The sequence below is a fragment of the Bos javanicus genome, chromosome 7, assembly GCF_032452875.1.
Source record: "Bos javanicus breed banteng chromosome 7, ARS-OSU_banteng_1.0, whole genome shotgun sequence".
Classification (NCBI taxonomy): domain Eukaryota; kingdom Metazoa; phylum Chordata; class Mammalia; order Artiodactyla; family Bovidae; genus Bos; species Bos javanicus.
Genome location: NC_083874.1, coordinates 15,557,984 through 15,567,990, shown reverse-complemented (window position 1 = coordinate 15,567,990; position 10,007 = coordinate 15,557,984). Strand labels below are relative to the sequence as shown.

At 53.6% G+C, this 10,007-nt stretch overlaps 1 protein-coding gene across 6 annotated transcripts; it reads left to right on the top strand.

Moving 5' to 3' along the window:
- Positions 1–2,330: 2,330 nt before the first annotated feature.
- ELOF1 (elongation factor 1) lies at positions 2,331–9,311 on the top strand. 6 transcript variants are annotated; one of them, XM_061422250.1, is made up of 6 exons: positions 3,162–3,209; positions 3,359–3,425; positions 3,945–4,089; positions 8,021–8,154; positions 8,335–8,405; positions 8,665–9,311. In XM_061422250.1, the coding sequence occupies exons 4-6, from the start codon at positions 8,039–8,041 to the stop codon at positions 8,727–8,729; spliced, it is 252 nt and encodes an 83-aa protein (XP_061278234.1). In that variant the 5' UTR covers positions 3,162–3,209; positions 3,359–3,425; positions 3,945–4,089; positions 8,021–8,038; the 3' UTR covers positions 8,730–9,311. The 6 variants fall into 6 exon arrangements, with proteins under 6 accessions (XP_061278236.1, XP_061278239.1, XP_061278234.1 ...); XM_061422253.1 differs by having other exon boundaries at positions 3,171–3,209; positions 4,004–4,089; XM_061422251.1 differs by lacking the exon at positions 3,359–3,425 and having other exon boundaries at positions 3,189–3,209; positions 4,004–4,089.
- The last annotated feature ends 696 nt before the right edge of the window (positions 9,312–10,007 follow it).

The following is a 10,007-nucleotide window of genomic DNA, read 5'->3' as shown; positions in this document are numbered from 1 at the left end:
GGAAATCAACGCTGAACATTCATTGGAAGGACTGATGCTGAAGCCGACGCTCCAATGACGTGAAGAGCCAACTCATTGGAAAAGACCCTGTTGCTGGGAAAGATGGAGGGCAGAAGTGGACAACAGAGATGAGATGGTTGGATGGCATCACCAACTCAATGGACATGAGTTTGAGGAAACTCTGGGAGATGATGAAGGACAAGGAAGCCTGGCGTGCTGCAGTCCATGGTATCGCAAAGAATCAGTGGTATTGAGAGACTGAACAAGCTAAGACAAGACAAGCCTGAGGAGAGTCCTCCAGAGAGGCACTTCCTGGGGTGAAGCTTGGCAGTTCCCAGAGTAACAGTGCCCCCTAGAGGACTTCTGGAGATAGGTTTATTGGAAACAATCTCATTACAAGTTCTTTTCTTAAACACTCACAATGAAAACAGTTCTTATCAAGACTGCCAGGGACCAAACACTTGCCAAAGTCAACAGTCAACTGTCTTTCATCTTACTCAAACTCCCAGCCACATGTGACAACAGTTGATCACTCTTGTCTTGCAATACTTTTTTTCTGGAGACTTCTAGGAGAGGACAACCCATGTCTTTTTCCTCCAATCTCACTGGTCTGGCTGGTCTCTTACTGGCTCCTCCTCCTCCTAATCTCTAAGGTTGGGGAGCCCTGGTCTCCTTTCTTTAAACTTATTATTTTATATTTATTTATTTGGCCGTGCTAGGTCTTAGTTGCAGCGTGTGGGACCTGGTTTCCCAACCAGGGATAAAACATGGGCCCCCTGCATTAAGAGCATAGTCTTAGCCACTGGACCACCCAGAAAGTCCCTGGTCTCCTTCCTTTTTTTTAAAAAATAATTTTATTTATTTTTTACTGTGCTAGGTCTTGGTTGCTGCACAGGCTTTTTTCTAGTTTCGCGCAGAGAGCAGGGGCTGCTCTCTAGTTGCCGTGTGCAGGCTTTTCATTACAGTGGCTTCTGTTGTTGTAGAGCACAGGCTCTAAGACAGGTGGGCTTCAGTACTTACAGCACGTGGGCTTAGTAGTTGTGGCTTCTGGGCTCTAGAAAACAGGCTCAATAGTTGTGGTGCATGGGCTTTGTTGCTCTGTGGTATATGGGATGTTTCCAGATCAGGGATCAAATCCTGCATTGGCAGGCAGATTCTTTCCCACTGAGTCACCAGGGAAGCACCCCCTGGTCTCCTTCTAGCCTTCTTTTGCTGCACTTTGCCCTTTACCCCTGAAACCCCAAGTGACCTCCTCTGGCCCAAGGCTTTAAATCATCTCCATATGTAGATGACTCTCAAAATCACATCCAACTTCTTCTTCTGAGCCCCTAATATCCCTTCCAAAGGCTTTTCCATACCCTCTCTTGCTTCTCTCAAACCTGTCACAGCCAAACACAACCCTTGACCTCTCCTCCAAATCAGTTCTCTCAAGCCTTTCCTCTTCTGAGTAAGAGGCAGCACCCAGGGTTTCCAACCTTGATTTTCCTCTCTCCTTCACTCCCTCTTCTTTTTCTAATTATTTTGACTGTGCTGGGTTTTTGTTGTAGCTTGGGGGCTCTCTAGTTGCAGAGCACCAGCTTAGCTGCCCAGTAGTATGTGGGATCTTAGTTTCCTACTGCTGCTGCTGCTAAGTCACTTCAGTCGTGTCCAACTCTGTGCGACCCCATAGACGGCAGCCCACTAGGCTCCCCAGTCCCTGGGATTCTCCAGGCAAGAACACTGGAGTGGGTTGCCATTTCCTTCTCCAATGCATGAAAGTGAAAAGTGAAAGTGAAGTCGCTCAGTCGTGTCTGACTCTTGGCGACCCCGTGGACTGCAGCCTACCAGGCTCCTCCATCCATGGGATTTTCCAGGCAAGAGTACTGGAGTGGGGTGCCACTGCCTTCTCCGCTTGCTTAGTTCCCTAACCAGGGATTAAACCCTGGTACCCTGCAGTGGAAGGTGGATTCTTAACCACTGTGCCACCAAGGAAGTCTCCCCTCTTAGGTTCTACTTCTGTGTAACTTCTACTCAGCTTCTGGATTTCATCCTGAGCAGCAGCCTCCCGGGCAAGCCTTCTCTAACCTCCCAGACTAGTTGGGCAACCTTCTTCACCATCATATGCTCTGAAATCTACACACTCCCCTCTGCTGAGCTGAACAGTGTAGCAACTGATCCTTTATGTTTCTTTTTTATTTTTATTAGAGGATAATTGCTTCACAATGTTGTATTGGTGTCTGCTGTACAACATGAATCAGCCGTTAAGTATGCATATGTCCCCTCGCTCTTGAGCCTTCCTCCCACTTCCCCCCATCCTACCCCTCTGGATGGTCAGAGTACGGGCTGTGTTACACAGCACCTTTCCACTAGCTGTCTTACACACAGCAGCACATATATGTCAATGCTACTCTTTCAATTCATTCCGCCTGATCCTTCCTCAGCTCTGTCCAGCCTCTTCACTGCTGCTGCTGCTGCTGCTGCTAAGTAGCGGCAGCCTCTTCACTACGTTGTGGGAATTGTGGAGCTTAGTTTTCCCCTCCCCTCACCCTTACTGCCTGTCCAATCTCATGTATTATAGCTTCCACACTCAAAATTGACCAAGACAGGACATCACCAGGGAGTTAGTTAGAAAGGCTGACTTCCAGGTCCCACTCCTGACCTAGTGAGCCAGAATCTAAGTTAGAATAAGATCCACAGGTTCTTGTTCAAGTTTGACAGGAGCTTCTTACAAGCTTCTCTCACACTCTGATTCAGCCATACAGTTCTGTGCATGTTCTCAGCACTGGGATATATGTATGTGGCTGACGTCTGGGAGGCCCATGTGAGTTGCAAAGGGCTGGGGCTTGAACTGGGAGAAAAGATAAGTGAAGATGCTGCAGCCAAGGGCGAAGCTGGCTTTCCAGGGCTACTATGGCCAGGTCCACCTCTCCGGAAACGCGGTAACTGCCAGTGCGGGAGCGTACCAAAGTTGTGCCCACAAGCGCCGGCTCTAACTACCAAGTATGGTCAGGCCCTTGTGCAGGCACACTGCGTTCCTGCTGCCGGGCCCGAAATGGGAGTACGCGTGCGCACAGAGAAGATGCTGGAGGAGGCGGGGCTTCCTCGCTGGGCAGTCCCAGCCTCGGGAGGACGAGAAGGCGGGGGAGGTAAGAGATTTCCGCTTCCGCCGAAAGCCGGAAGTCACTGTCTCCCGGGTGAACGAGGCGGTCGCAACAAGGGTGTGAGTGCAGGTAAAGGTTCGCGCGGGCGGACGTTGGGGCCGGGTGGGGCTGGGCGCTCTGCGACCCCAGGGTGCTCACGGGGTCCTGAAGGAGGCGCCGAGGGCCCAGGGCTCGGGGAGCGGCCCTTCGGGGAACTTGATTGCCTCGGGTCTCTGCAGGTCCCAGCCCGCTGCTCGGAGGCCTGGATGCTACCGGCGGCTGGCTGGAGGCGACACCGAAGCTTCGGTGAGCCTGGATGAACAGTCCTCCCACCGCCTCTTGAGTTCGGCCAGGGGCGATGGCTGAGCTCTCTTCCATCTTCTTGGCGCGCTTTGGACTTAGGTCGCCACCTAAGTACAGTCCCCGGTCCCCGGAACTTTACATGCAGTCCATACCCCTTTTCTGCAGTGTAGTTGGAGGGCACTATAGTGAAGTGAAGTCTCTCAGTCGTGTCCGACTCTGCGATCCCATGGACTGTAGCCTACCAAGCTCCTCTGTCTATGGGATTTTCCAGGTAATAGTCCTGGAGTGGATTGCCATTTCCTTCTCCAGGGGATCTTCCCAACCCAGGGATCGAACCCGGGTCTCCCGCATTGTAGACAGACGCTGTACCGGAGGGCACTATAGTCACCGGGAAAAATGGGATTCTGGGGCCCATCTCTAGCTTCAGGAGACTTGTTTGTATCTACAACAGATAGTTATTTAGCACTTAATGCATACCAGGCACTAGGCGTACTGCTGATTCGTTGTTGTTTAATTGTTCAGTCCTGTCCGACCCCATGGACTGCAACACTCCAGGCTTCTTTGTCCATGGGTTTTCCTAGCCAGCGGTACTGGAGTCGGTTGCCATTTCCTTCTCCACCGGATCTTCTCGACCCAGGGATCAAACCCCAGTCTCCTGCATTGGCAGGTGAGCCACCAGGGCTGCTGATTCCAGCCATGGACAAATCAGGCTCCTACTCCAACCCGCAGAACTGACATTCTAGTTGGGGGACGTCTGGTGTGAAGTTCAGAAAGTTGCCTTTTTCTGAGCAGCCCGCAGGTGATTCCATGGCAGGTGGAACCCAGGGTCTGGCTCTGGGGAAATTTTTCCAACAAAACACTCTGGCCAAAGGTGGGAGCCTGGGCTGCCGAAGTGGCTACACTTTACTAAAGCCTGCAGGGTCTTGTGGTTGGCATGCTGCTTTCGTCTTCCGTTGCATCTCACATCCATCTCCCTGTTGCTCACTGGGCTTCAGCTGTATCAGTCTTCTGTTTCTCAAGAAAAGCTGGTTCTTCCTTGAAGCCTTTGCAATTGAAGCGTTTCCAGCCTCTGCCTGCACTGTCTTATGTGGATTTTCTTTCTCTCGTCGTTCAGTCCTCATTTTAAATGACCCTTCCCCAAGGGATCCTTCAGGTTCCACCCTTGAGTGAAGTAGCCCTGTCCCAGAAAAGTTCACATAGCCTTGTTTTTTGTTTTTAATTTTATTTATTTACCAGATGCCCTGGGTCTTTGTGGCTGCGCTCGGGCTTTTTCTAGTTGCGGTGAGCAGGAGCTACTCTCTAGTTGCACTGCAAAGGCTTCTCATTGCAGTGGCCTCTCTTGTGGCTCACAGGCTCAGGAGTTGTGGCATGCAGCCTTAGTGACCCCGCAGCATGTCAGATCTTCCCAGACCGGGGATGAAACCCGTATCCCCTGCATTAGCTACCGACTACCGAGGAAGTCCCACGTCGCTCTGTTTTATTAACCTCATAGCACTTGCCAGTGGCTTGCCAGGTGGTGCTAGTGGTAAAGAACCTGCCTGCTAATACAGGAAACGTAAGAGATTTGGGTTCAATCCCTGGTTGGGGAAAATCCCCTGGAGAAGGAAATGGCAACCCACTCCAGTATTCTTGCCTGGGAAATCCCATGGACAGAGAAGTCTGGCGGGCCACAGTCCATAGGGTCACAAAGAGTCAGAGACGACTGAAGTGACTTAACACACACACACACACACACACACACACACACAGCACTTGTCAATATTTGAAATTTTTTCCCTTATTAGTTAGCTTAAGGGTCTGTCTTCTCCACCAGAATATCAGTTACACAAGAGCAGACACCTCACCTTCCCTGATTACAGCACTGCTGTGTCTTGCTCTAGGCCTGGCATTGGTTGGTTCATTCATTCATTCAGTAAATATTTGTTGAACACCAGCTCTGTGCCATGAACTGTTCTAGGCTCTGAGGATACAAAGAAAAGACAGAAATCCCTGCCCACAAGGAGTTCACACTCTGAGGGTGGTGGACAGGAACCAGTGAGGAAGCTATTGTGATCATCCAGGCCAGAGAAGACCTGGACTCTGGACTCAGATCACAGAACTGGCCCTGGGAGTGGTGAGAAGTGGTCAGATGCTGGGCGTCTTCCAAAGGGAGAACAGTAGGGAACTTCCCTGGTGGTCCAGTGGTTACGAACCTGAGCTTCCGCTGCCAGGGCGCGGGTTCCATCCCTGATTGGGGGAACTAAGATCCTGCATGCCTCAAGGTGTGGCCTAAAATAAACGTAGGGCAGTAGGATCAGGGTGAGATTAGGGGTGTGAGAGGGGGCAAAAGGAACTGAGGTCAAATCCAGGGTTTTTGGAAAGGTGGACTTGCTGTCTGATGAGCTGAGGAAGACAGCAGGAGAGCAGATTGAGGTGTTTGGAGCTGGGTTTTGGACAGGTCATGTTTAAACATTGGTTAGCATCAGGTGTGGCTGAGGCAGGTGGTCAGGAAGGCTACAGTTCAGAGGAGGCAGTGGAAGCAGTGACGCGGGGTGGAGGTGAATGTATTTGGACAAGGGAGAGGCCCAGAGACTGAACGAGTGGATTCACTATCCTTAGCAAATTAGAGAGGTGGGGTGGGGTTGCAGCAGCAGAGACTGCCAGAACCTGCCATCAAGGAGTGAGTGGGGAGAGTCCCGGGTCCTGAGAGCCCTGTGAAAAGGGTAGGCGGAGAAACCGGTATGTCCAGTGTGCTGAGGAGTGGGGACTGCCCTGTGGGGTGGACAGCATGGCAGAGGCAGTGGAGAGAGAACCGGAGAGAAGGCAGACAGCTCTATTCGAAAAACTCTCTAAAAATGAACAGATTGTTTTTAATGATGGGCAAAGTCATCCCAAGTGTGTTTGTTAATGATCCAGTAGAGAGAGCAAGTGTGATGCTGGGGTCTAAGGCCCAAGGTAACGAACTGTGTTTGTGGGGAGCGAGGCCGTTCTTCCATAGCAAAAGAGGGAAGGTCAAGTGGGTGGTCCTGGCGACTTGTGGATTGTGGATGTTCACTGCCAGCTCCTTCTGTTTACTCAGTGAATTGGAAGCACCTTTAGTTGAGAACAAGAACATCAGATAGAGAGTGATCACACGTGTGAATGAAACACTGGTCTTTCTGCTAGTCATGGAAGGATGAGACCAGAAGCAGGGGTGGACGGGGGTGGGAGGGGCGCTTCGGGAGGTTAGCCCGGTGCCTGACATGGGAGATTGCACTCAGCGTAGCTGCTGCTGCTTCCCTGTCCACCTGCCTCTGAGGCATCTTCCCCTGGACATGCCGTTTGCCCCAGCACCTTGCTCTTCCTTTGTGTCAGACATCAGAGAACAGGGCCCCTTTTCCCCTGAGCCACCACCTCCGTCCCACACCACAACCTTGGGAGTCAGCCCGGACCCTTCCTTCTCACACTGCTCACCCGCTCCCCTGGACTGTTCCTTCTCGACATGCTCACCACTGGCTTGTCCCCTCTGTCTCACTCACCCGCTGCTGCTTTTCACCCTGAACAACCCTCTCCTGGTTCTGACTTCATCTTCACCCAGGCTTTCCACCCATCCCTTTCCTTAGTCCCTCTCTTTCTCTTTTTAAAAATATTTATTTATTTATTTGGCTGCACCGGGTCATAGATGCAGCATGCAGCATCTTCAGTCTCATTTCAGCATGCGGAATCCTTAGTTGCAGCATGCGGGATCTTTAGTTGTGGCATGCAAACTCTTAGTTGTGACATGTGGGATCTAATTCCCTGACCAGGGATCGAACCCAGGGCCCCTGCATTGGGAGTGTAGTCTTAGCCACTGGACCACCAGGAAAGTCCCTCCTTGGTCTCTTTAAAACACCAAGCAATTTCATCCCTACACTCCCCACAGCCTCCAGCATCCATCCAAATATTCAGAACACTCCCACGTGCTCCCTCCCCACCCCCTTTCTCCCCGCAGCCTGCCCCTCTACCCAACCCACATGGTCCCCAAACCCTGGCCAGGCCCTCACCCTTTTATATGGCATTTCCTTGCTCCAAATGCATGTCCCCGTTTCTTTGTCCAGCAGCCCCTCATCTGCAAAGAGCCTGCCGGAGGGGCCCCCCAGAAGGTTCTGTCACATCCTTTCAGTGTCATTCCTCCTGGGTGGCATTGGCCTGTCCCGTGACAGAAGGAGCAGCCTGAATAAAATCTCTGGCTCCTGAGCACTCCTGCCTGACCGGCCTGCACAGAGTCTCGTCCTCACCAGGAATGGTGGCCTCCTGTGTAGGTGCTGGCAGCAGACAGGCCAGGCTCTTACCATATGTCCTGTTCGCCCTCCCTGTGAGACCAGGCTCGGATGGAAACCTCATGCCACTTCATAGACAGGAGACTGAGGCACAGAGAATTTAAGGAACTCACTTGAGATCCTGCAGGAAGTGGAGGAGCTGGGGTTAGAATCCAGGCCTCCTGACCCCATAGTGCACTGAGGTGGTCTGCCTGCCCAGCCCCTGGGAGCCTCAGGCAAGACCTCCCTTCTCCAGAGGCAGCCAGCCTGCTTCCTAGGGCATCGGGCTGGGGGGCTGCATGGGGCCCACGAGTCACTGACTTCTGTCCCTTCTGCCCACAGGTTCACTCCCCTACAGACATGGGGCGCAGAAAGTCAAAACGGAAGCCACCCCCCAAGAAGAAGATGACAGGCACCCTGGAGACCCAGTTCACCTGCCCCTTCTGCAACCACGAGAAGTCCTGTGACGTGAAAATGTGAGTAGGGCCAGGGATCCTGCCTCACGGGGCCACTTCCTCCTTCCTCAGTTGGGGTGTCGCTCACCCCTACCACTACCCTATCCTCCAATCTGCCCCAAGCCCTCCTGCTTAGGGGGATCATCACCCACAGACAGAGGCCCCTTCCTTCACTAGTCCCTGCACCTCCTCCTGTTCCAGGGACCGAGCCCGAAACACCGGAGTCATCTCTTGTACTGTGTGCCTAGAGGAATTCCAGACGCCCATCACTTGTATCCTTGGGAAACCGGGCTTTTTCCAGGAGATGGGTTGGGGGTTCTGGGCGGCCCCAAGTGGGCTGCTCGAGGACACCCAGCCCTGCAGCGTGCCCTGGGGGCATGGCCACGGAGAGGAACCAGCGCCACGGGCTGACTTACGTGGTGTGAACGGGGTTCAGGGCAGTGGTCTGGCTAACAGTGGCGTGAGCTACAGAAAAGTAAATGTGGGAAAGGGGTCCAGTGCTACCAGTTGCCCTTGACTGCAGCGGCTCAGATCTGTCAGAACCAGTGGACGTGTACAGCGATTGGATAGATGCCTGTGAGGCTGCCAATCAGTAGCGACGCAGACGGCTCACCCCCATGGCAGCCCCGCCCACTGGGTACCAATCGAGAGACATTCCAGGGTGTGGGTCCAGAGCCTTTGCAGCCCCGAATGTGAGTGTGTGCAGAGTGGGTGTGTGTGTGTGTGTGCACACGTGGCTGCAGGTGCAACTGCGGGGGAGTCCTCGTGGGAAGCCGGTAGAGTTGAAGGGTGGTGGGGCCCCGGGGGCCTGAAATGCTTGTTCAGCAAGCCTTTGACTGGCTCCAGCCTCTAGCACCTGGGCCACCAGCTTCAGGGCCCTGTTTTCTCTAGAGGCCTGCGTCCTGACCCCCCTCTGCAAGGGCAGGCCCTCAGAGGCTGCCACCGGCCTCTCCAGCGCCTTCCTGTACCTCACCAGCACTTGGCCATTGAACAGGATTGACTGCTCCCCCTCCCCAGCTGCCTTCCCAGGCCTCTGGCCTGGGATTCAAGTCACAATCCCATGGGCCCCCTGGCAAGGCGGCCTGTTTTCATGTTCCCTCGCTTTTGTAGAGGAGGGAGGGGCTGGGCTGGGGACAGCTGTCTGTCACAAGCCCTTAAATAAAGCAGCAAACGAGGAACTCCCAGTTTTCTGATTTCCTGGGCTCTGGGTCAGACCCAAGGGCTCAACGCAGGAAAAGGGGAGACTGAGGCATTCAGAGTTTGCCCAGCAGGCCGTCTGAAGTGGGGTTCAGTCAGTCCTTCAAACCATCCCACGTTTTGTCCACTCTACAAGCATTCAAGGTGAAACCCGGGCCGCTGGGCTCAGGGGACAGGGATAAATGCACAGGCATCTGGCCAGGCATTTACAGTCACGGTGGAAACCAGGGCCAACAGAGCCCGGGGTAGGGGTGGGGTGATCAGAGAGGGCTTCCTGGGGGATCCCCCTAAAGAAGGTCAGGCTCCAGGGCCCCCCTGTTCCTGAGGCTGCTCTCAGGTGTGCCTGCCTTCCCGCCGTGTTTCAACAGCCACCCTGGGAGGAAGATGCTCACAGGTGAGGAAGCAGGCCAGAGATAGGAGGTCGTGGGCCCAGGGTCCCACAGCCAGCAGGCTTCACAGCCCAGGGTCTCACTCATGAGTTCAGGGTCCAGGCAAAGGGAACAACTCCTGGCTTCCTGGGGGCTGAATGGGGCGAGGATCCCTGGAGGGAAATAAGGGACCAGACTGTTGTCCTAGGCTGGTGGGAGACTGGAGGTGGGGCCAGATGCACGTGTTCAGTGTAACAAATATTGGTCTTGGCACTTGCCTTGCAGTCCAGGGGTTGGGACTACAAGCTT

Excerpts from the sequence above, each read along its gene's own strand:
- ELOF1 (XM_061422252.1), top strand. The coding sequence starts at position 2,750 with ATGTTCTCAGCACTGGGATATATGTATGTGGCTGACGTCTGGGAGGCC. Across the intron at positions 3,210-3,944 it reads CAACAAGGGTGTGAGTGCAG|TCCTGTCCGACCCCATGGAC; the intron begins GTAAAGGTTCGC and ends TTAATTGTTCAG.